The sequence below is a fragment of the Podarcis liolepis genome (genome assembly GCF_965112155.1).
Source record: "Podarcis liolepis genome assembly, chromosome: 10".
NCBI lineage: Eukaryota > Metazoa > Chordata > Lepidosauria > Squamata > Lacertidae > Podarcis > Podarcis liolepis.
In genome coordinates, this window is record NC_139562.1 from 4984441 (window position 1) to 5009709 (window position 25269).

General features: G+C 49.2%; 1 protein-coding gene across 4 annotated transcripts in view; it reads right to left on the reverse strand.

The window, feature by feature from the left end:
• The window catches only part of FLNC (filamin C), a 127411-nt gene that overhangs the window by 58879 nt on the left and 43263 nt on the right, over positions 1 to 25269 (reverse strand). For 2 of the 4 annotated variants that reach the window (XM_083460823.1, XM_083460822.1), the window contains exons 3-15: positions 20748 to 20845; positions 20012 to 20162; positions 18864 to 18982; positions 18072 to 18149; positions 16728 to 16890; positions 14899 to 15099; positions 13163 to 13288; positions 7623 to 7760; positions 6560 to 6686; positions 3818 to 3954; positions 2767 to 2960; positions 2297 to 2410; positions 933 to 1076 (exon numbers count right to left, since the gene is read on the reverse strand). In XM_083460823.1, the coding sequence (XP_083316949.1) occupies positions 933 to 1076; positions 2297 to 2410; positions 2767 to 2960; positions 3818 to 3954; positions 6560 to 6686; positions 7623 to 7760; positions 13163 to 13288; positions 14899 to 15099; positions 16728 to 16890; positions 18072 to 18149; positions 18864 to 18982; positions 20012 to 20162; positions 20748 to 20845 (1790 nt within the window). The remainder of the gene's footprint in view (positions 1 to 932; positions 1077 to 2296; positions 2411 to 2766; positions 2961 to 3817; positions 3955 to 6559; positions 6687 to 7622; positions 7761 to 13162; positions 13289 to 14898; positions 15100 to 16727; positions 16891 to 18071; positions 18150 to 18863; positions 18983 to 20011; positions 20163 to 20747; positions 20846 to 25269) is intronic. The other 2 variants (XM_083460824.1, XM_083460825.1) reach the window with 1 other exon arrangement.

A 25269-nucleotide genomic window follows, 5' to 3' on the forward strand; every position in this document is an offset into this window, starting at 1 on the left:
CGGCAAGAGAAATTGACGAACTACGCAGAGCTGGCTAAACTAACATATAAATTGCGAGACAAGGACAAATGTGACTTTAAAGAAGAATGGGAACTTTTCACAAATTACTTAAAAGGACAACAAAATGAGTTGGACTCCTTGGCAGGTTTTGAATAAACATACACAAATTGATTGATTGATAACATGGTAGACAGATAATGTAAGGATTTGTATAATTTTTTCACATGCAGAGAATAATACGTGCTGAGAAATCAGAGGGGGGGGAGGAAAGGAAGGGTTTGGGGGTGGGGGGAAAGGGGAGAAAATAATGAAAATAATGAATATGATATGTTTTGATATGTTGTTATGTTGAAATTGCTAATAAAAACATATATATTTCAAGGAGGAGGAATTACCCCCAAGGTCTCTGCTTTGGCACCGGGCAATGCCCCCTCCCTGTCTCTGGGGTGTGTCGCCCCCCCCCCCGAAGACGGAGTGATTGACGGAGGAAGAAGGAGATTGACAAGTAGGAAGGTGCGCAGAGGAGGGCAACCCAGATCTGGAAACCATGCCGGATGAGGAACGGTCGAAGGAGCCGGGTAAGTTTAACCCGGAGACCGAGAGGAGAGCCATCTTCAAATATCTGAAGGGCTGTCCCATGGAAAATAAAGCAAGCTTGTTTTTCTGCTGCTCCGGAGGGTAGGACTCGAACCCGAGGCTTCAAGTTGCAAGGAAGGAGATTGCAGCTAAGCATTAAGGAAGAACTTTCTGGCGGCAAGCACTGTCCGACAGTGGTCTTCCTCGAGAGGTGCTGGAATCTCCTTCCTTGGAAGTTTTTAAGCAGAATCACTTGCCAGGGGTTCTTGAGCTGCGATTCCCGCGTTGCAAAGCGGGGTTGGACTAGATGACCCCTGGGTCCCTTCCAACAATTCTCTGCCAAAACCCACACTCACCCGGAAGGGGCTCTTGGGAACGTTGACTCCTCCCCAGCTGATGATGATGGTGTGCTTAATGGCCTTGGTGGGGACGTAGACGCAGGAGAAAGTGCCGTCACCGTTGTCCTTGATTTTGATGTCAATGGGGACGCCTTCTGCATCCTGGAAAGAAAAGGCGTCTCGTGTAAACAGCAGGCTGTCGGGTTCTCTCTCTCTGCCACCCTCTGGAGCAGCAAAGAAATGACTCTGGAAGTCTCATATGTGGAAATGGCAAGGCTAACCAAGGGACCCCTGACCATTAGGTCCCGTCGTGGCCGACTCTGGGGTTGCGGCGCTCATCTCGCTTTACTGGGTGAGGGAGCCGGCGTACAGCTTCCAGGTCATGTGGCCAGCATGACTAAGCCGCTTCTGGCGAACCAGAGCAGCGCACGGAAACGCCGTTTACCTTCCCGCCGGAGCGGTACCTATTTATCTACTTGCACTGTGATGTGCTTTCGAACTGCTAGGTTGGCAGGAGCAGGGACCAAGCAACGGGAGCTCACCCCATGGCGGGGATTCGAACCGCCAACCTTCTGATCAGCAAGTCCTAGGCTCTGTGGCTTAACCCACAGCGCCACCTGCATCCCTTAAGTTCAACAAAGAATGACATAATTTTATAGAATATATTAAAGAACGCTGCAAACGTTTAAAAACGTTTGCAGGGTCGATACAGCACTTGTGCTTTAAAACGATAAAGGATAAAACTGAAGCGTAATAATTTTAGATAAAGGTAATTAGATGCACTTTAAAAAAGGAAGATACATTTTGGAAGCCAAGGGGTGGGGTGAAGTTTGGGGCTTCAGGGAACCCCATAAAGGTACTGATATGAATTGTGGCTTAATGTAAAAAAGTATGTTTGTGTGTGTTTTCTTTTTGAAACTTCGAAAATAAAATTGAAGAAATAAAAGAAATTATGCTGGAAGTCGTCCACATTTTTCCCCACCTTTCAAAATCAATATTGTGTCCCAAATCCTGAGCCCATCTTATCATAACACTTTTTACCTCTTCGTCCTTTGTATTCCACTCTAATAATATCTTATACATTTTTGACAGTATTTTTCTTTTATTCTGCCTCAATTTTTGATTTACTACTTGCAAATCCATTACTTTTAACATCCTCTCTAAACAAATCTTGCAACTGGTGATACTGCAAGCAGTCAGTTAATTTCCCTCTCAACTCTTCAAATGTTTTCAGCTTTAATTTACCATCCACTTCTACTAACAATTCTAATTATGCTGGAAGTCAGGGACCAAAGTCGGTTCAGGAAATAGCACCACAGAGTGACCAGCTTTGCAAAAACAAAACACAGAGGAGTCGCCAGTACACCTGGCTTGCCACTTACCTGGGCGTAGATCTTGAGTTCTGCTTTCCCTGCCCCTCTGGCATCAATGGTGAACTCTGCCGGCTTGTTCACAATGCAGCCGACGGGCTCCAGCCCCGGACCGAAAGCTTTTACCTGGTGCAAAGAGGCAGAGGAGGGAGTTAGGGGAGACGGGAGCAACCTCAGGGCGCTGTTTGACAACCATCAGGCGTCTGCACCTCCTGCAAAAGGTTGCAGTAAATGCTTTTGAATACCAGTTGCTGGAAACCGCAGGACGGGAGGGCAGGTCTTGTGTTCGAATCCTGATTTGGCCACTATGAGATCAGGAAGCTGGACTGGGGGGGGCGGGCATTGGCCTGGCCAAGAAGGCTCCCCTGATTACTCCTTCCATCCAGGTTCTGATCCACAAGGAGTCTCGCAAGGAACCAAAGAACGTGATAGCGGTTGGCACGGACGGTTACCTCCGACTGGGCCGACTGGGTAGCGCCTACCTTCTCCGGGAAGTACTCGTTGGTGGCGGGCAGGATGTGGGCGATAAAGGGGCTGTCCTTGATGTCCTCGTCGTCGCAGATCACGTGCACGGCGTACTCGCCCGGCTCGGTCGGCCAGTAGCGGACATCGCAAGAGCCATCGCCCTTGTCGTCGCATTCGATCTTGGCCTGAGAGGGACCCTCAATGGAGAAGCCTGCAGGGAAGGAGAGAGAGAGGGCAGGTTAGGCTGAGAGCAGATCACCAAGCCACGGTTTCCTGGACTGCCCGCAACCCACATCACTGTAGCACACTGAAAAGAAAGATTGAAACAAACATCCCGGATTTGGGTTTGATGAGGCCCTTAGCTACTGAAGGTAATGGGGCCCTTTATATGTCCAGCTGCCCTTTGCCAACAACAAATGGTCACTGTTTTAGGGTTGAATAGGGATGCAGGTGGCTCTGTGGGTTAAACCACTGAGCCTCTTAGACTTGCCGATTGGAAGGTCGGTGGTTCGAAACCCTGTGATGGGGTGAGCTCCTGTTGCTTTGTCCCAGTTCCTGCCCGCCTAGCAGTTCAAAAGCATGTCAAAGTGCAAGTAGATAAATAGGTGCAGCTCCGGCTGGAAGGTAAATGGTGTTTCCGTGCGCTGCTCTGGTTCGCCAGAAGCGGCTTAGTCCTGCTGGCCACATGGCCCGGAAGCTGTACGCCGGCTCCCTTGGCCAGTAAAGCGAGATGAGCGCCGCAACCCCAGAGCGCCGCAACCCCAGAGTCGGCCACGACTGGACCTAATGGTCAGGGGTCCCTTTACCTTTACAGTTTTGTAACATGCAGAAAATAACATATGTTGATAAACCAGAGAGAGGAGCTGAGGGAAGTTGGGGGGGTTATGTTTTGGGGGAGGAGGGAGGGAAAAAATAGGGAGGGGGATGTTAAGGACGATAGTTAAGGATGATATGTTTTTTGATAAAATGTTATGTTGAAATTACTAATAAAAAAATTAACAAAACAAAACTGAGAAATGCCCCCCCAACCACATCCAGCCCAAGCCACCTTGCCCCGCTGTGACTTACCAAGGGTGCCCACTTCTGTGCCAATTGCCTCAACAACGAAATCTGCCGACTTGCCCACCACGCCAGTCTCCAAGCCAGGGCCCCAGGCTCTGACCTTCTGCACTCCAGCCTCTGGACCCACCAGCACCTCAAAGGGACTGGAGGGGACGGGAAAGAAAAACAGTTAAGTCCATGCCATGGCAATGCAGAACAGAAAAGGTACGTGAGGCATGTGGAACTGTTTAAACATCAAACAATTTTGGGAAACAATGCATAATGAAATGAAAAAAAATGTTTAGATATTCATTTAGGATAACATCAGAAGGTGAAGGCAGTGAAGGTCCTGTGTGAGTGTCTGGAGGCAGTTGGAGGATGGATGGTGGCTAATAGATTGAGGTTCAATCCTGACAAGACAGAAGGACTGTTTTGGGGGACAGGAGGCGGGCAGGTGTGGAGGACTCCCTGGTCCTGAATGGGGCAACTGTGCCCCTGAAGGACCAGGTGCGCAGCCTGGGAGTCATTCTGGACTCACAGCTGTCCATGGAGGCGCAGGTCAGTTCTGTGTCCAGGGCGGCTGTTTACCAGCTCCATCTGGTACGCAGGATGAGACCCTCCCTGCCCGCAAACTGTCTCGCCAGACTGGTCCATGCTCTGGTTATCTCCCGCTCGGACTACTGCAATGCGCTCTATGTGGGGCTACCTTTGAAGGTGACCCGGAAACTGCAATTAATCCAGAATGTGGCAGCTAGACTGGTCTCTGGGAGCGGCCGCCGAGACCACATAACACTGGTCCTGAGAGATCTGCATTGGCTCCCAGTACGTTTCCGAGCACAATTCAAATGTTGGTGCTGACCTTGAAAGCCCTAAACAGCCTCAGTCCTGTATACCTGAAGGAGCATCTCCACCCCCATCGTTCTGCCCGGACACTGAGGTCTAGCGCTGAGGGCCTTCTGGCGGTTCCCTCCCTGTGGGAAGTGAGGTTACAGGGAACCAGGCAGAGGGCCTTCTCGGTGGTGGCACCCGCCCTGTGGAACGCCCTCCCACCAGATGTGAAGGAAATAAGCAGCTATCCTATCTTTAAAAGACATCTGAAGGCAGCCCTGTTTAGGGAAGTTTTTAATATTTAATGTTGTATTGTTTTTAACACTCGATTGGGAGCCGCCCAGAGTGGCTGGGAAACTCAGCCAGATGGGCGGGGTATAAATAATAAATTATTATTATTATATATTCTATTGGGAATAGTGCCAGGAAGTCTAAAGGAAGAGGACAAGACATTATATTTATACGCAACAGTAACCGCAAGGCTATTGATTGTGAAAAATTGGAAAAGTGGTATAATACCGACAAAAACAGAGTAGTTTGCCAAATTATTGGTGTATTACAATATATCCAAAACAATGGGAGAAATCAGAAGGATCTCAAAAGAGAAGATAGACAAGGACTGGAAGGTGTTTAAAGGATATTTGCAAAATCATATTGAAAAATCAGAACTGTTAGAATAAATAAGTTCCGTTATAAATACTGAAATACTAAATAAGATGGATAACAATGTGTAAGAGAAAAAGAAGGAGAAAGTTGGTTTAAAAGTGTGTGAAAGAAAGTAATAGAAGTGGAAAGAAATTGCAATTGAGTAGATTGGAAGTCTAACACAAGGGTGGGGTGAGGGGTGAGGGGTGGTAGTGGGAAAAGGAAGTATGTGCGGGATTGAGTGTGGGTATGTATGAATATTTTTAAGGATTGTGTGAAATGTATATCTGTATATTCGTAATATGTATGTATTAATGTTGAATAATAATAATCTAAAAAGTCCATGCCACACCAAGACTGGGAGCCAGTCCTGAAAGCTAGAACCAGCCACCCTAGAATCCACGAGCGCCCTAAAGGAAACTCAAATTGAGTTTTGTTCCATAAAAACACGTGCAAAAGATTTTTCTCATTTTGCAGAATTCATAGAACACCCATGGAATTCTAGAGTTGAGCACTATCTAGTCCTCCTGGGCTGCAGAGAGTTCACTAGACATTTCCCTTTTCAAGGAAATGTTGTTGTATACTGCCCTTCATCAAAAGATCTCAGGAATTTGTTTGAAAATGGGAGGTTTTCAAAGAATATTTGAAATATAAATATAGTAGTTTAAACTTGGTTGCAGCATTCGAGGAACTTCAGTAATAGTTGAAAGGCAGATATAAGAATTAAGATATATTAAGAAAAAGTTTAATAATGATAAAGTGTGTACTGGCAGTAAGTTATATGAAACCGAAATATGGAACAGAACAGGAGGTTCGGTCTTTAGTGTTAAGACCAATTTATGTCTCACTGTTTGTTAAGAAAATTCAGTATCTATTGTTATTCCTGTGTGTAATTTTGTATTTGTGTTTTCACTTTTTTCTTTTCTTGCTGTATCAAGAAGAAGAAGAAGAAGAAGAAGAAGAAGAAGAAGAAGAAGAAGAAGAAGAAGAAGAAGAAGAAGAAGAAGAAGATCATCTCAGGGTGAGTCACAATATAAAAAAACAAAATAAAGCACAAATAAATAGCTAGAACAGAAGCAACAAAACCATAACCCTAAGCAAATACATTATAGTACTATAGTACTAATCAGGCTGCGGAATATTAATCAGCCAAATATTTTCACATCGATGAGGATTAGAAGCTTGCTTTGAGAAAGAAAGGCAGCCGAGATTCTCAAGAGTGTAAATTCCGCTCGCCTCTGGCACCGTTTCTGCATGCACAGGATCGTGCCCTGCCCAACACGGCGTTTTTCTTACCTTCTCGGGATGGCATAGCCGCCCCATGTGATGGACACCACGTATTTCCCGGGGACAGTCGGGTAGTAGTCGCATTCGTACACCCCGTCGCCAACGTCCCGAACCTTCACCGGCTCCTCAGTGCCTTCTGCGAAAAAGGGGCGGGAGCAAAGATGTGAATGGCAGGGACACGGGAACCTGGGCATGTACAAAGTGCCCAGCCAATCGAGCGATTGGTTGGCTCGATTGGATCACGTTCGCAACCCGAGCGTCCACTGTACATGTTAATATGCAAAAATCAAATAAATTTCCGTATTGTTCCCTCCATAAGACGCACTTTTTTCTTCCTAAAAAGTAAGGGGAAATGTCTGTGCGTGTTATGGAGCGAATGCCTGCGGATGGTGGGAGGGATCCTGCTGCAGTCGCGAGCAGAGGATCCATGGTTCCCCTTCCTTCCCTCCTCCGTGGCTCACTTTGAAGCAGCCAAGAGCGAGAGGAGCCGCTTACATGGGTGTAAGCAGTTCCTGTCTGGTTGGCTGCTTTAAAGCGAGCGTGCTCTCTTTCCCTCCCTCCTCCCCGCTCACCTCGCTGAAAAGCTCCTTCTCCACACACCCCACACGTGCTCCTTCTCCCTTCAGTGCTTTTCCTGCCCTCCCCACTTAAAATGTGGTTACAAATCACGGATCCACATGGATCCTCAGGATTTTTGCATTGGGTCACCCCAAGTTCACCATCAGATCACATAGCATGTCCATGGCTTCAGCCTGCACCCAAAAAACACACCCACCCACTGTTTCGTGGGGCCGCAACGGCGCAAAAACATGGTTACAAAGCACGGATCCACATGGATTCTCAGGATTTTTGCATTGGGCGAACCCAAACTCGCTGTCAAATCACATGGCCACAGCATGAACCACAAAAATCATACAGCCGCTGTTTCGTTCAGAATATTTTTTTTCTTGTTTTCCTCCTCTAAAAACTAGGTGCGTCTTATGGTCAGGTGCATCTTATGGAGCGAAAATACGGTAATCTGAAAAGAAAGGGTAGCGCCAGCCTCGATTGGGGCGGATTTCCCAGCACTTACTTGGTCCCTTGACCACGACTTTCAGCTCCCCGGTGCCAGCGCCTTTAGTGTACACCTTGAAATCAGCCACCTCCTTCACTCGCACCCCCTTGGGCTGGAGCCCACGACCCATAGCCCGGCAAGCGTTGGGGCTGCACGCTGCAGAGGAGGAGAGAAAAGGCGCGGGTTAGCAGGATCAGGCCACACAGTTCACTCTCCACGCTCCTGGCTTCGTCGGATGCGCAGCCACGCTCTCCGAGAGGGCTGGGATCCGGCAGGCAGGGCCCGCAAAGAGCGCCACACGCCTGCCACACGCAAAATGTTGCCAAGGTACCCGGGGCCAGCCAAGCACCGCAACGACGCCCAGGTGATATGGGTAAGGGGCCACCCGAACAGACATTTGCACACCCGGGGCCGGGTCAGCTCGAAAGAGACCCTCCATGCAGCGCCTCGCGAGCAAGACAAGCAGAAGGGGCGGCAGCAGAGGAGATCGAGCCTGATTGAAGAACCAGCTATTCCCTCTGAAAAAGAGAACCCCTTTCCAGAATGTGGCAGCTAGACTGGTGACTAGGAGCAGCCGCCGAGACCACATAACACCGGTCTTGAAAGGACCTACATTGGCTCCCAGTACGTTTCCGAGCACAATTCAAAGTGTTGGTGCTGACCTTTAAAGCCCTAAACAGCCTCAGTCCTGTATACCTGAAGGAGCGTCTCCACCCCAATAGTTCAGGCCGGACACTGAAGTCCAGCTCTGAGGGTCTTCTGGTGGTTCCCTCACTGCGAGAAGCCAAGTTACAGTGAACCAGGCAGAGGGCCTTCTCGGTGGTGGCGCCCGCTCTGTGGAACACCCTCCCATCAGATGTCAGAGAGATAAACAACTACCTGACATTTAGAAAACATCTGAAGGCAGCCCTGTTCAGGGAAGTTTTTAATGTGTGACATCTTGACGTATTTTTAATTTTTGTTGGAAGCTGCCCAAAGTGGCTGGGGAAACCCAGCCAGATGGGTGGGGTACAGATAATAAATTATTATTATTATTATTATTATTATTATTATTATTATTATTATTATTATTTAGATGGCTCTAGCTGGAGTTTCTCAGGCATTGGGCATGGGTTTCCCTTTCTATCTTTTGTTTAAAACTGCGTAAGTCACAAGGGGTGCCCTACGTCAGCTGCCCACAGCTCCGTGGGGTCATCACTGACCCACTTTTGCAAGCAAAACTAAAAAAACAAAACAAGCCGTTTTGGTTCAGAAAGGGGCAGCCCAAATGATCAATGGGTTGCAGGAACTGGAGAAAGGTTGCAGCACACAGGACATTTTAGCTTGTTCTTGGGAAGGGTTTGTACCAACACCTGACCAATGAGGAGTATGTCCGCAAATGGCAGAAAACCATGGCTAGAAAAGCCACCTCTATTGGTCTGTCACACCCCCCCCAACTGTATTACCTGGGTTATGAAGGCGCCCTAAAGACGTTAAAGCAAAGATTATGGGATAATGCACACCGTGACTTGCGATCTCAATCACACGCAGTCTGTTGTCCGTTGGCAGTAGGAGTACAATATGGGCATGTCTTTAAGTTAACACCTTACATTAAAAACCTGACAGTACCAAATTATCGAAGGCTTTTCACCAAAGCCAGACTAAACGTCTTTCCTTCTGCAGCGTTGAGAGGAGTTCCCTACCAGGACAGACTTTGCTCGCGTGCTCAAGACATCGATTCCATAAAACATATTTTGCTGCACTGTGCGAAATATGAGCAAGCCAGGGCTGAACTGATACTACCCTTGCTGGTACCTTTCCCGGGAAAATCAGAGGCTCACTATGTCAGGTTCCTATTGGAAGACCGGACAAACGCCAGAACATTAGCAGTGACGAAGTTTTTATCGGTGGTTGCAAGAACCAATGATCCCTATCTTTAAGTCTGAACAAAATGCTTGTTTAACCTGGAGGTAGGCTGTCTGAATTCTGCATTGCTTTGTAACGATTTGTTGGGTCTCTGGACCGTAATAAAGATTAATTGATTAGCTTAGAAACAAGGTGAGTAATTGGGGGCACCACATTGGTGCATAAAAATAAACATGGAGATCGTGGGAGCGAGAAAAGGTTTCCTTCCTCTCTCATAACATCAGAACTCACGGACATCCAGTGAAGCTAAATGCTGGGAGGTTAAGGTTAAACTGCGGAACTCCCTGCCACAGCGTTGGTGACCGACTTGGGAGGGCTTTAAAAGAGGACTATACAAATTCATGGAGGAAAGGGCTATCAATGGCTCCTAGACATGCTGGCTATGCTTCTGAATTCCTAGTGAATCAAAATTGCAGAAGGGGAGAGGGGTCTTGAGTTCAGAGGCACAAATACAAGATGGGTGACACCTGGCTTGAGAGCAGTACATGTGAAAAGGATCTAGGAGTCTTGGTTGACCACAAACTTGACATGAGCCAACAGTGTGACGCGGCAGCTAAAAAAGCCTATGCAATTCTGGGCTGCATCAATAGGAGTATAGCATCTAGATCAAGGGAAGTAACAGTGCCACTGTATTCTGCTCTGGTCAGACCTCACCTGGAGTACTGTGTCCAGTTCTGGGCACCACAGTTCAAGAAGGACACTGACAAACTGGAACGTGTCCAGAGGAGGGCAACCAAAATGGTCAAAGGCCTGGAAACGATGCCTTATGAAGAACGGCTAAGGGAGCTGGGCATGTTTAGCCTGGAGAAGAGGAGGTTAAGGGGTGATATGATAGCCATGTTCAAATATATAAAAGGATGTCACCTAGAGGAGGGAGAAAGGTTGTTTTCTGCTGCTCCAGGGAAGCGGACACGGAGCAATGGATCCAAACTACAAGAAAGAAGATTCCACCTAAACATTAGGAAGAACTTCCTGACAGTAAGAGCTGTTCGACAGTGGAATTTGCTGCCAAGGAGTGTGGTGGCGTCTCCTACTTTGGAGGTCTTTAAGCAGAGGCTTGACAACCATATGTCAGGAGTGCTCTGATGGTGTTTCCTGCTTGGCAGGGGGTTGGACTCGACGGCCCTTGGGGTCTCTTCCAACTCTAGGATTCTATGATTCTATGATTCACGGGTTTCGCATTGGGGCCTCTGGTTGACCACTGTGAGAACAGCATATTGGACTAGGTAGGCCGGTGGCCTGACCCAGCAGTCTCTTTTAATGTCCTTATTATTCCCCAGAAACCCGCTTTGCAGGGAATCACAAGCGCTTAAACCACCTTCTCTTGTGCCTAATTTTGTAATCTTCCATCTTTTTCCGATTCAGGACTCACCTGGAACCCAAGCATGCACCCGGGCACCCATTTCTTAACTTTTTAAGCACATGCCCTTACGCTGACCGTGCTGCAACGACTCCAGAATCGGGGCCACGAACCGGTAATGGCCAGTTGGAAGATCAATGGCCTAGAGCCCTGTACCAAATTCGGGGTCCTTCTCCCCAGTTGTATCAGGCGAGCACATTTAAAAGATATTTACGGGTACGAAAGAGGGGAAAGAAGGACATTGAGGGTTGATGGAGGGGAAGATGGAGGGGAATGAATTAGCAATGATGGTTTAGTGCAGGAACAGCCAACCTGGTCTCCCCGCGCCCCGAGGTGCTGAGGGACTCCCACCCACCTTACAAATTGTTGGCCATGCTGGCAGTGGCTGATGGAAGTCAGAGGGTGGATGTGGGCATGTTCAGGGTGGCAGGAGAGGATATATTGTTTATTCATATCCTTCCAAACTTGCGCTAGCAAGTTCCTTTACTCGGCAGAGTTTTCATCCCCCCTTTTTACATGCACAGCAGATAGCTTGTTGCTGGCTCGTGTGAGCCTCTCACTATTCTACAGTTCAGTCTGTCTCAGATTGAATTGTACGTTCCTGGTAAGGAGCGTCTTCACCCCCATCGTTCTGCCCAGAGGCTAAGGTCCAGCTCCGAGGGCCTTCTGGTGGTTCCTTCCCTGCGAGAAGTGAGGTTACAGGGAACCAGGCAGAGGGCCTTCTCGGTGGTGGCACCCGCCCTGTGGAACGCCCTCCCACCAGATGTCAAAGAGAAAAATAACTACCAGACTTTTAGAAGACATCTGAAGGCAGCTCTCTTTAGGGAAGCTTTTAATGTTTAACAGACCACTGTATTTTAATATTTTGTTGGAAGCCACCCAGAGTGGCTGGGGAAACCCAGCCAGATGGGCGGGGTATAAATAATAAATTCTATTCTATTCTATTCTATTCTATTCTATTCTATTCTATTCTATTCTATTCTAAAGTTCCCTTGAATCCCTCTTAAAAGAATAAAGATGCCACAATCTTATTCAAAGATGATAAAAGAAGTTTACTCACATCAGTTCACAGTTGGATCCCTGAAGGCAGACTTAGCTGCAAATATGTACATGTGGATCTACCCCATATGGGGGAATAATCCCAGTGCTTCTGCTAGCTGAGAGCTAGCAGAGCAGTCCTAGCTGAAAGCTGATCAAACAAAGAAGGAAGTCAAAAAGAGGGAGGTGTGCTGTGTGACTCATCCTTTTGTTACCTGGACAGGTAAGGTCACGCCCACCTTCTATCACATGCAAAAGGAAGTATGCTCCAGCCAGGAGGAACAGGAAGCTTCGACTGGCTGGACCAAACATTCCCTGGCATGTCTTCTCTAGCATTTTAAGGAATCCTGTACTTGACTGTCTCTCCTGGATCACATCCCATGGTGGAAGGGTGCTCCTTAGACTGGCAGAGGAGGCGAAAGCCGCAGAGGCGCTTAGGGGAAAGGCTGCGGCTCGCAGGCGACACAGCAGCTCAAAGTGGAACATGCCGGTCCTTTGGTGCAGGCACATCTCTCAAATGCACGACCTCAAGTCCATGCCACAAGCGACAGGCACATGGGAAAGGGGCAGCTATGGGGCAGGGCTTGGTTGGGGGCAGCACGATGCCATGCAGAACCCAAAACTCCCGAGGAAGGCACTGGGGTCAGCCTGACAGAGTTGCTGGGCTGGGACCTCCAAGCTGAGAAGGGGGGGACCCCTTGCTTGAGGGTTATGGGGAAGCTTTCTCATATCCTTCCGTATCTAACAGATCTGTATGTTTTTAACAAAATCCAATCCCTTAACCAACATAGGCAAGATGCTTCATAATATAATTTCAAATCTCGCTGGGGGAAAACCTCTTTCTTTAATTCTTGTTTTTTTCCCTTGCCAGATGAACTTTGTTATTACTTTTTGCTATTCTTTGAAGTAACCCAACCCACTTATTGTTTGAAATAAAAATAACATTTTGGGTAGCACATTCATCTTTATATGGGGAGGCTTTCTCGCCTGGTATAGCCGGCAGTCAAAGCAGCTGAGGTCTTGCAAGGGCTTGTCTTTCACTGCCTTGCAAACCGCCTAGCAGTCTCTGTGGACGCAGGGCTGAAAACGTATGAATCTTCTCCCCCTACCCCACAAACCAAGCAACCCAACAAACGAAACAGGAGTCTGGGTGGTCGAGACACGGTGGCTTTGCCCGTTCCATGCCATTGCCGGGCCATCTCATGCCAGGAAGCGCGGGCACAAGCGAGGCTTCGCCAGGCCTGCTCTTACTAACTTGGTTTGCGCGGCTTGGGCATGGTGGGGGGTGGGATTTTCTTGGCCTTGTCGGCGGGCGGGGTGCGGACGGACTGAGGGATGATCTGGAGGGGGGAGACGCCGGGCGGAGGCGGGGGGAACGGTGCTGGAGGGTCCGAGGAGAAAGGAGAGGATGAGTTAGTGATGTTTGATGGGGTGAGGAAGCAGGGAGAGCCCCAGGCCCAGCTAGAAGCCTCCCCCCCCAAAAGCAGACAGACCGCCTCAGTTTGCCCATCTGTGTAATGGGAATGCTGATCTCCTAGTCATTTACCTAAGGTAAGCATAGAGGAGCCAACTCTGGATTCAGCCCACTGGCAAGATCCAGTTCCCCACCCCTGGGGAAGCCTTGCACAGAACAGTCAGACATCTGCCTCTGAGCTTGCACAGAGTGTGTTCGTTTCCCAGGAAGGAACCACACCCTATCCCCAAATAGCCAGGATTAAGAGGGGAAGAGCTTTCAAGCCTGCTAACTTGCGGGGAGACCTTGAGAAAGTCACTGTACTTCGGACTCAGTTTGCAGATCTGTAAAATGGCCACAGAAGCCATAAGGCTCAGAAGTAGGTCCCATTTAGCTCAGTCAAATTCAGGCCCTAGCAGCCTAAGAACCGACCTCACAGGGCTGTTGTGCAGTGATCCCAAAGAGGATACAAAACAGCAAAGGTTTTGCAGGGTAAAACACGCAGCGTTTGGAGGGCGGTGTGAAAAATGAGGAGTAAGGCTAGAGAGCAAAGCTCAGCTGTGTGCCCAGGGGAATGTACTTGTCAGGAAATTTCTGGTGTGTCAGATTCCTGTTTTTCAGTGCAAAGGAGAGAGGGGAGCTGGCCGCAAGATTCCAGACCTTTCCGCAGGCATGCTTCCTAGGAACGTGCAAAATGGGACTATGTTGCACTTATATCGGCTAGGGATTTTGCGAGACGCTTTGGCCGAGACGGGAGCAATGCCCGCCAAGATGCCACAGAGGGCTTGAACACTGGAAAATAACCTGGGCTGCCTCTCTTTCAAATCGGAACCAGTGAAGGCGGTGAAGGTCCTGTGCGAGTGTCTGGAGGCGGTTGGAGGATGGATGGCGGCTAACAGATTGAGGTTGAATCCTGACAAGACAGAAGGACTGTTTTGGGGGGACAGGGGGTGGGCAGGTGTGGGGGACTCCCTGGTCCTGAATGGGGTAACTGTGCCCCTGAAGGACCAGGTGCGAAGCCTGGGCGTCATTTTGGACTCACAGCTGTCCATGGAGGCGCAGGTCACTTCTGTGTCCAGGGCAGCTGTTTATCAGCTCCATCTGGTATGCAGGATGAGACCCTCTCTGTGGTGCATGCTCTAGTTATCTCCTTCTTGGACTACTGCAATGTGCTCCTCCTCCCCTTTCAATTTTCACGACAACCCTGTGAGGTAGGGTAGCTTAGGCTGAGAGGCAGGGACTGGTCACCCACTGTCCAAGGGGAGAGGAGAGCAATTTGAACCCTTGTCTTTCCCGGGTCCTAGTCCGAAACGCTCTAACCACTACCCCACGCTGCCTCGCCGCTCTCAGATCGCAAAGGCTTCTTTCTGCTGGTTGAGTGTTAAGGGAATGATTAGGGTGGCATTTTGGAGGCGAAAGACAGGCATGGAAATGTGGAGGGGGGAAGGAAGGAAGGAAGGAAGGAAGGAAGGAAGGAAGGAAGGAAGGAAGGAAGGAAGGAAGGAGGGAAGGGAAAAGGAAGCGTTAGGCGGCCTTACCTTCTGAGATGTTGACGGTGAAGGGGCTTTTGGGGATCTGAGCCCCCGCAAAGCTGACGTAAAGTGTGTGTGGACCCTCCAGGACAGGGTGATAAGTGCAGCGGAAAATACTGTCGCCCTTGTCCTCCAGTACGACCTCTACGGTGTCGCGGCGGCCCTGGGGGTCCACGATCACCACGCCCACGTCTCCAGTCCCCGCACCTGTCGGGCAGAGGCGGCATGAGGGGCACAGCTCCGGATCCAACCCTCACACACACCATCCACTCCATCTAGTGTTTGACCCGTGTCCTCACATTGGGGTTGGGCTGGATGACCTCTGGGGGGCCCTTCCAACTTTACAGTTCGAGGACTCGGGCTGTCGGAAGAATCGTGTGCCGGGTGCCCCCCCTCCCTTCCCACAGATGTCGGTCCTCTCCACACCCTTCCGGCCGTCCCCCCTCCCCGGACAAGGGCCACGATCCGTGCTTCAAAGGGCTTTGGAAGAAGTTCCTGCTGGGATATTGGGGTTGCCAAGTGAGGAGCGCCCCAGACCCTGAGATCTCAGAGACCGAAACTGAGAGCTATGGGTCGCCCCGAGTGATGTCACAGGGAAGAGCCCTGGTGATGTCATTGGGAAAGACCCTGGAGAAGGAGGTTAATTGGGAATGAGGAGCGGATGACTCGGCCTGCCAGATGTTTTAGGACTACAACTCCCATCATCCCTAGCCACTGGTCCTGTTAGCTAGGGATGATGGGAGTTGTAGTCCCAAAACATCTGGAAGGGCTGAGTTTGCCTATGCCTGGTCTAAACTATTATTTGCATCCATCTCCTGCTGAGCTGAAGTTTGCAAGCTACACACACGATCTTCTTAAATAATAATTATTACAGTCATACCCCGGGTTGAAGTTGCTTCAGGTTGAGCGGTTTCGGGTTGCTCTCCGTGGCGACCCAGAAGTAACGGGACGCGTTGCTTCCGGGTTTCACCGCTCGCGCATGCGCAGGCAGTCAAAATGACGTCGCGCCCATGCACGGAAGTGGCGAATCGTGACCCGCGCAGGCGCAGACACGGGTTGCATTCGCTTCTGGACGCGAATGGGGCTCCGGAACGGATCCCGTTCGTATCCAGAGCTACAAAGGTAAAGGTAGAGGGACCCCTGACCATTAGGTCCAGTCATGCCCGAGTCATGGCGTACAGCTTCCGGGTCATGTGGCCAGCAGGACTAAGCCACTTCTGGCGAACCAGAGCAGCGCACGGAAACACCGTTTACCTTCCCGCCAGAGCGGTACCTATTTATCTACTTGCACTAGCGTGCTTTTGAACTGCTAGGTTGGCAGGAGCAGGGACCGAGCAACGGGAGCTCACCCCGTGGCGGGGATTCGAACCGCCGACCTTCTGATCGGCAAGTCCTAGGCTCTGTGGTTTAACCCACAGTGCCACCCGTGTCGCTATATCCTTAGTCATTTAAAATAAATACATTTATGAGATGTACAGACAGGTAAACAAATTAGCAAGTCCTAGGCTCTGTGGTTTAACCCACAGCGCCACCCGCGTCCAATCCAGAGGTACCACTATATTATTATTATTTATTATTATTATTATTGGCACTCTCGCCCATCTGGGAGACAAAGCGCCCTCCCTTCCACCTGCAGTGGGGGCATCATACAGGCAAATTTGGAGACGTTCATGTCAAGAGCTAGCAGAGTGGCAACCCTCAGGAGAAACGCCCATTGACGGGAATTAGCCATGGAGCTTCCACGTTCAAGGGCAGTCTACCTCGGATGTACTGGGGGCACTTAGTCGGGCAGGGCTGCCTGGAGGCTTCTCACAGGCATCCACCTGGCCACTTACCTGCCGTGTAGATGTCAAAGTAGGTAGGCTTATGAGCCACATTGCCCACGGGCTCCAGGCCTGGGCCCCGGGCCGTCACCTTGTTGGCATCGCCCAGTGCCATGCCCACGTTGACTTCAAAGGGGCTCTTGTCGATATTCTGCCCGGCAAAGAGAACTGTGACCTAGGGAGGGAGAGCAGGGAGGGGAAGAGAGTGATTTTTGTGGTATGCGGAGGGAAGCAGCCTGGACTGGCACACCCTGGCAAAAGTTCAGAAAGGGGCATAACAACGATCAAGGTTTGGAACAACGTTCCTGCGAGGAAAGATCCCTGCATTACGTGGGGTTGGACATCTAAATCAGAACCAGTGAAGGCGGTGAAGGTCCTGTGTCTGGAGGCAGTTGGAGGATGGATGGCGGCTAACAGATTGAGGTTGAATCCTGACAAGACAGAAGGACTGTTTTGGGGGGGACAGGGGGCAGGCAGGTGTGGAGGATTCCCTGGTCCTGAATGGGGCAACTGTGCCCCTGAAGGACCAGGTGTGCAGCCTGGGAGTCATTTTAGACTCACAGCTGTCCATGGAGGTGCAGGTCAGTTCTGTGTCTAGGGCAGCTGTTTACCAGCTCCATCTGGTACGCAGGATGAGACCCTCCCTGCCCGCAGACTGCCTCACCAGAGTGGCCCATGCTCTGCTTATCTCCCGCTTAGCCTACTGCAATGCTACGTGGGGCTACCTTTGAAGGTGACCCAGAAACTGCCACTAATCCAGAATGCGGCAGCTAGACTGGTGACTGGTGGCGGCCGCTGAGACCACATAACACCGGTCCCAAAAGACCTACATTGGCTCCCAGTACATTTCCAAGCACAATTCAAAATGTTGGTGCTTTAAAGCCCTAAACAGCCTCAGTCCTGTATACCTGAAGGAGCGTCTCCACCCCCATTGTTCTGCCCGGACACTGAGGTCCAGCTCCAAGGGCCTTCTGGTGGTTCCCTCCCTGTGAGAAGTGAGGTTGCAGGGAACCAGGCAGAGGGCCTTCTCGGTGGTGGCGCCTGCCCTGTGGAACGCCCTCCCATCTGATGTCAAGGAAATAAACAACTATCCGACTTTTAGAAGACATCTGAAGGCAGCCCTGTTTAGGGAAGTATTTAATCTTGATGTTTTATTCTGCTTTTAATCTGTTGGGAGCTGCCCAGAGTGGCTGGGAAACCCAGCCGGATGGGTGAGGTATAAATAAATTATTATTATTATTATTATTATTATTATTATTATTATTATTATTATTATTATTATTATTATACCCCAGAGGTCCCTTCCAGCTCTACACTTCTCTGATTCCATGCTTACAGAAAAAGAGGGTCCCTCACCTTATGCAAGCCAGCCACTTTTGGCACGTAGGAGACAGAATACGTCCGGTTCTTGTCGTTATTGGCGACGACTTTGGCCTGGGTGGGCGAGGAACGAAAGCAGGAGACATTATTTCCTAGGAAGACCCACCCTTGCCCGTGTCCCTACTGCGGTGTCCCGCAATATAGGGCCTTGCATTTGTTGCTGGACTCTGACGTGGGAAATGGCAAAGGATTATGGGAGTTGTAGTCCGGCAACAGCTGGAGGGGGCTGCATGCTTCCCATCCTTGCTTGGTATTGCAAGAGTCCTTTGCCCATAAAACCTCCCATTTCAATTTGATTATTGGCAGGACCCCACAAAACTCAGGGGCTTACGGGAGGGCAAGGAGAAGAGCATAAGGCATGAAATTAATGGACTATGCAGATCTAGATAAATTAACAGGAAGGATTCGAAACCTGTGGGACCAGAGATTCTTAGAAGACTGGAGTAAATATACGAACTATTTGAAAAGCAATTATAATAAACAGATTATGCTAGTAGGACTGCAAGAAGTTCTGTAAGGAGGACTCCTTGAAATATTGCAAGAAAGAACATGAAGAGAATTCTTAGTTAATGATCATTAAAAGTAACAGAGAAATGAAGAACAAGCGATAAAGAACGGAAAATCTTCAGAGGTTGTTGACGCAAGTCTAAAATATTGTAGAAGGTAAGAAGTTATGTTAAATGATTATTGGAAATGATATGTTAAAAAAAACAATAAAAATGTATTTCTTAAAAAAGGAGAAGAGCAGAAGCCTGCAGAGCCCAGTACCTCCTCTGTGTGGCCTTCGGGGTCTTCGATGTAGACCAGCACCTCTCCCAATCCTGCCTCGATGGTTTCCACTGTGAAATGGGCTGGTTTCAGCACCGTGTTGCCGTGGGGCTCGATCCCTGCAAGGAACGTCAGATACGTTAGCCGGGATACAGTAGATGGAACAACGTCTCTTTCCAGTTCCCTGGTTCTCATAATTATTATTATTATTTCCCCCTTTTCTGAATCCTCGTAGAATCATAAAACCGTTCCAACTCCCTCCTCCACGAAAGATCAAGAATTCGTCCCGATCTGCTTGCGCAAACTTTGATTTCTCCCGGTCTCTGTTTAAGCCTTTGGCCTGATCTGCTTATCAAATCAGACAGTGAGCTGATTCGGATGCTTCAGCTGAGATTTCTGCATCTCGGGGGTGGGGGTGGACTCCTTGACCTTTGGGGGTCCCATCCCACTCAATGATTCTACAATTCTATGATCCAGATTAGCTTGCGGGCTCTTTAACCGCCTTCCTCAGCAATTCACTCCTCCCATGCTTTTCAACGGACTTGCCCATCTAATGTTTATTTTAAAGTGGGGTTTGTTTGTTTGTTTGTTTGTTTGTCTGTCTGTCTGTCTGTCTGTCTGTCTGTCTGTTTCCTTGTCTGTCTGTCTGTTTCCTTGTCTGTCTGTCTGTCTGTCTGTCTGTCTGTCTGTCTGTCTGTCTGTTTCCTTGTCTGTCTGTCTGTCTGTCTGTCTGTCTGTCTGTCTGTCTGTTTCCTTGTCTGTCTGTCTGTCTGTCTGTCTGTCTGTCTGTCTGTCTGTCTGTCTGTTTGCCTTTGGGCCCTTTAATTCACTTTGCATCTGTAAACCCCAAGTAGCTGAATTACATGCTTCAGGGATTCTACAGCTCTGACTCCGGCATCACAGCAGGTTGGGATGGATGACCCTTGAGGGTCCCATTCTACGAGTCTATGAAATGGAAAGAAGAGTCCAGAGGCCCCCTCTTTAGCTCCAGAACACCGAAGGCTTCTCGGGTTGATTGATCTGGATTGATCCCTTTCTTAAAGTGATGGGAAGAGGCCTTTTCCTGGTCATCCGGGAGTTGGGTGGAGAAGAGAGCAATTAATTCCCTTGGCCTTTGCCCTCTTGACCGCTTGGCCAGGGCTACTTACCTGGGCCGTAGGCCTTGGCTTTCTTGGGGTTCAGTTGCTTGGAACGCAGGGGAGCCCCTGGCTTCAGCTTGGCTTTGGGGAACTGAGACAGGTAGGTCATGACCGAGTGCTCATCCACGTTGGGGTCCACGATCTCTTCGGGGGCAATCACCTGCGAGGAGAAGAATTAATAATAATCATAATAGTAATAAATTTTATTTATACCCCGCCCTCCCTGGCCAGAGCCGGGCTCAGGGCGGCTAACACCAATAAAATTTCAGTAAAAACATAATAAGGGAAAAGAAAAATACCATTTAAAATGCAGGTTAAAATGCAATTTAAAATGCAGGCTCATTTTAAAAGTCAAAACCATAAGGGGAGAGAAACATAAGGGTCAGACTGAGCCCGAACCAAAGGCGAGGCGGAACAGGCCCTGTGGAAAGATGTCAAGTCCTGCAGTGCCCTGTTCTCTTGGGACAGAGCGTTCCACCAAGTCGGGGCCAGTACTGGAAAGGCCATGTTATTCCACCGAAGAGGAATAACACCCCTTCCCCACTAGCGGTTTTCGTCCCGCGTGCCAAAGCCGCCCCCTTCCCTGTTGCGCAACGGGCAGAAAGTCACCAGGCGAAGCACAAAAAGAGGCTTCGCCGGTTGGATTACCGCCTGCCAGACAACTTTTAAAGGCAGAGGGGAAAGGGTGGCTTTGGTCCAGAGAGCCCAGCCCTTCGGATGCCCCGTTTTTTTGCCAAGGTGGTACCTGGGGCACTCCCAGCCAGTCGTCCGCCTGCTGCATAGCCTCCCGGGCGTTCTCCACAGGCTGGTTAGGATCCCAGGTCTCCCAGTCCGGGCACAGGCCTATGGGAAGGAGAGATAAAGACAGGGTCAGATGGGCAGCGCCAGCCTTGGGGGCGCCTGCCAGGAGAGCCAGAGACAATAGGGGCATTGTGGCCACACTTGGCACAGATCGCCCGATCCAGCCGGAAAGGAACTGGATCCACTCCAGGGTTTATCGTGAGCCGCCCCGGCTGCCGCGAAGAACCGGAACTGGATTGAGGAAGGGAGTGCAAAGGGGAGAAATAAGACACGGAACCGGATAAGACTCAGCAGAAGGTCCCATGGTTGGGGTCCAAAAGTGGGCGGAGCCTGAGCCAATCAGAGGCGGAGCCAACACACCCTGGCGTCGCCTCCCGCTGCTTCCCTGCTAAGTTGCGCAACTTTATTTAACATAATAATTACAAAATACAAGCAAAATACATACATACCGTATTTTTTGCACCATAACACTCACTTTTTTCCTCCTAAAAAGTAAGGGGAAATGTCTGTGCGTGCTATGGAGGGAATGCCTACGGGTGGCATGCCTACGGATTTTCCTCCTCTAAAAACTACGTGTGTGTTATGGTCGGGTGCGTGTTATAGAACGAAAAATATGGTACATATATTTTTCAGATAAGCAAACCTATATAAAAAAGAACAGAAAAGAAAAGAGGAAGAAAAAAGAAAAAGAAAAAATAAGAAAAATTGGAAGAATTTCTTCCAAATTTATTCTACAAATATCTCCATAATAAAACTTCATTGATTGTCTTCCATCGCTTACATTGCACTTCCAATATACATGTGAAGCCGATTTGTATCTGTTATTCTGTATTTTTCCCATACAAATATTCTAATCGATAAGTTTTCTAAATCTTTCATAAATCTATTCTAAACGCAACCCATACCTTACACTTAATCCTTGTCTACCTTACAGCATCTTAAATAGCAGAGACATCACCTTGCCAACAAAGGTCCGTATAGTTAAAGCTATGGTTTTCCCGGTAGTGATGTATGGAAGTGAGAGCTGGACCATAAAGAAGGCTGATCGCCGAAGAATGGATGCTTTTGAATTCTGGTGCTGGAGGAGACTCTTGAGAGTCCCATGGACTGCAAGAAGGTCAAACCTCTCCATTCTGAAGGAAATCAGCCCTGAGTGCTCACTGGAAGGACAGATCCTGAAGCTGAGGCTCCAATACTTTGGCCACCTCATGAGAAGAGAAGACTCCCTGGAAAAGATCCTGATGTTGGGAAAGATGGAGGGCACAAGGAGAAGGGGACGACAGAGGATGAGATGGTGGGACAGTGTTCTCAAAGCTACCAGCATGAGTCTGACCAAACTGCGGGAGGCAGTGGAAGACAGGAATGCCTGGCGTGCTCTGGTCCAGGGGGTCACAAAGAGTCGGACACGACTAAACGAGTAAACAACAACACCTTACACTTAATCCTTGTCTACCTTCCATGGAGGTTTTTAAGCAGAGGTTGCATGGCCACCTGTTGTGTATGTTTTAGCTGAGATTCCTGCATTGAAGCGAGTTGGACTAGATGACCACTAGGGGTCCCTTCCAATTCCGCGATTCTGTGACTGGAGGGGCAGTGCCCTGTTTGCCCTTGTGGGACTCAACCTCCTGCAGCAGAGAAAGGAGCTAGAGGCCAGCGTTCGTGGAACAGACCCTGGGAATGATGTCACAGGAGGGACCCCCAAGGGCCATCTATTCCCCTGAAATAAAAAATGAGGACATAATAATAATAATAATAATAATAATAATAATAATAATAATAATAATAATAATAATAATTTATTATTTATATCCCGCCCATCTGGCTGGGCTTCCCCAGCCACTCTGGGTGACTTCCAACAAAACACTAAAATACAAAAGCTTCCCTAAACTTCCCCTCAGATGTCTTCTAAAAGTCTGGTAGTTCTTGTTCTCTTTGACATCTGGTGGAAGAGCGTTCCACAGGGAGGGCGCCACTGCCAAGAAGACCCTCTGCCTGGTTCCCTGTAACTTGGCTTCTCGCAGGTAGGGAACCACCAGAAGGCCCTCAGCGCTGGACCTCAGTGTCCGGGTAGAACGATGGGGGTGGAGACGCTCCTTCAGGTATTCTGGACTGAGGCTGTTTAGGGCTTTAAAGGTCAGCACCAACACTTTGAATTGTGCTCGGAAACGTACTGGGAGCCAATGTAGGTCTTTCAAGACCGGTGTTATATGGTCTCGGCAGCTGCTCCCAGTCACCAGCCTAGCTGCCGCATTCTGGATTAGTTGCAGTTTCCGGGTCACCTTCAAAGGTAGCCCCACGTAGAGTGCATGGCAGTAGTCCAAGCGGGAGATAACCAGAGCGTGCACCACTCTGGCGAGACAGTCTGCAGGCAGGTAGGGTCTCATCCTGCATACCAGATGGAGCTGACAGACAGCTGCCGTGGACACAGAATTGACCTGTGCCTCCATGGACAGCTGTGAGTCCAAAATGACTCCCAGGCTGCACACCTGGTCCTTCAGGGGCACAGTTACCCCATTCAGGACCAGGGAGTCCTCCACACCTGCCAGCCTCCTGTCCCCCAAAAACAGTACTTCTGTCTTGTCAGGATTCAATCTCAATCTGTTAGCCGCCATCCATCCTCCATATAATAAATGTTCATAAATGTACCAAGCAAACACGTACATCAATATATAAACCACATGTCTGAAGCAGCACAGGAAAACAGCCATGAAGCCATTTTGGCTCCCAAACTGACCAGGACTATAACCTAACAATGTAGGTTATGGTATAGTGGTTTGATTTTTCTGTTATTTGTTTGTTTGTTTGTTTGTTTGATTGTATGTTTGTTTACTTGTCTGTACATCTCATAAATGTATTTTAAATTACTAAGGATATAGGGACACGGGTGGCACTGTGGGTTAAACCACAGAGCCTAGGACTTGCTGATCAGAAGGTCGGCGGTTCGAATCCCCGCGACGGGGTGACCTCCCATTGCTCGGTCCCTGCTCCTGCCAACCTAGCAGTTTGAAAGCGTGCCAGTGCAAGTAGATAAATAGGTACCACTCCGGTGGGAAGGTAAACTGCGTTTCCGTGTGCTGCTCTGGTTCGCCAGAAGCGGCTTAGTCCTGCTGGCCACATGACCCGGAAGGAAGCTGTACGCCGGCTCCCTCGGCTAGTAAAGCGAGATGAGCGCTGCAACCCCAGAGTCAGCTACGACTGGACGTAATGGTCAGGGGTCCCTTTACCTTTTACTAAGGATATATTTAAAAAATGCACCTCTGGGTCATTTGTGGAGCCTGCCTGGTGTTTTTACATGAGTAGAATGTGTGCTTTTATTTAAAATGCATCTCTGGGTTATTTGTGGGGCATAGGAATTCGTTCTTTTCTCCCCCCTTCAAATTATACTCTGGTCCGCCACAAGTTCTGAGGGACCTTGCTGAAAAAGTTTGCTGACCCCTTAGCTTATATAAAATATGGTGGGAATTATGCCATGCAAAATGAACCGTGGAAAGAGAAGAAGGTTTAAATGAATACTCTATTCTAAATTGTAAAATAGAAAATTTAATAAAAATTACATATATATGTATGACCGCTTCTCCTGACACGGCTGTTTCTGGAGTGAAGCACGGCAGCTGCGCCGAACAGCAGATTGCCACCGTTGCTGGGGTTGGGATGGATGACCACTGAGGTTCCCCCTCCAACTCTACAATTCTGCCAGTCCTGTGTGAGTGTCTGGAGGCGGTTGGAGGATGGATGACGGCTAACAGATTGAGGTTGAATCCTGACAAGACAGAAGTACTGTTTTGGGGGGACAGGAGGCGGGCAGGTGTGGAGGATTCCCTGGTCCTGAATGGGGTAACTGTGCCCCTGAAGGACCAGGTGCGCAGCCTGGGAGTCATTTTGGACTCACATCTGTCCATGGAGGCGCAGGTCAAATCTGTATCCAGGGCAGCTGTTTACCAGCTCCATCTGGTACGTAGGCTGAGACTCTATCTGCCCGCAGACTGTCTCGCCAGAGTGGTGCATGCTCTGGTTGGACTATTGCAATGCGCTCTTTGTGGGGCTACCTTTGAAGGTGACCTGGAAACTACAACTAATCCAGAATGCAGCAGCTAGACTGGTGACTGGGAGCAGCCGCCGAGACCATATAACACCAGTCTTGAAAGACCTACATTGGCTCCTAGTACGTTTCCAAGCACAATTCAAAGTGTTGGTGCTGACCTTTAAAGCCCTAAACGGCCTCGGTCCAGTATATCTGAAGGAGCGTCTCCACCCCCATCGTTCTGCCTGGACACTGAGGTCCAGCTCCGAGGGCCTTCTGGCGGTTCCCTCATTGCGAGAAGTGAGGTTACAGGGAACCAGGCAGAGGGCCTTCTCGGTAGCGGCACCTGCCCTGTGGAACACCCTCCCATCAGATGTCAAAGCAATAAACAACTACCTGACATTCAGAAGACATCTGAAGGCAGCCCTGTTCAGGGAAGTTTTTA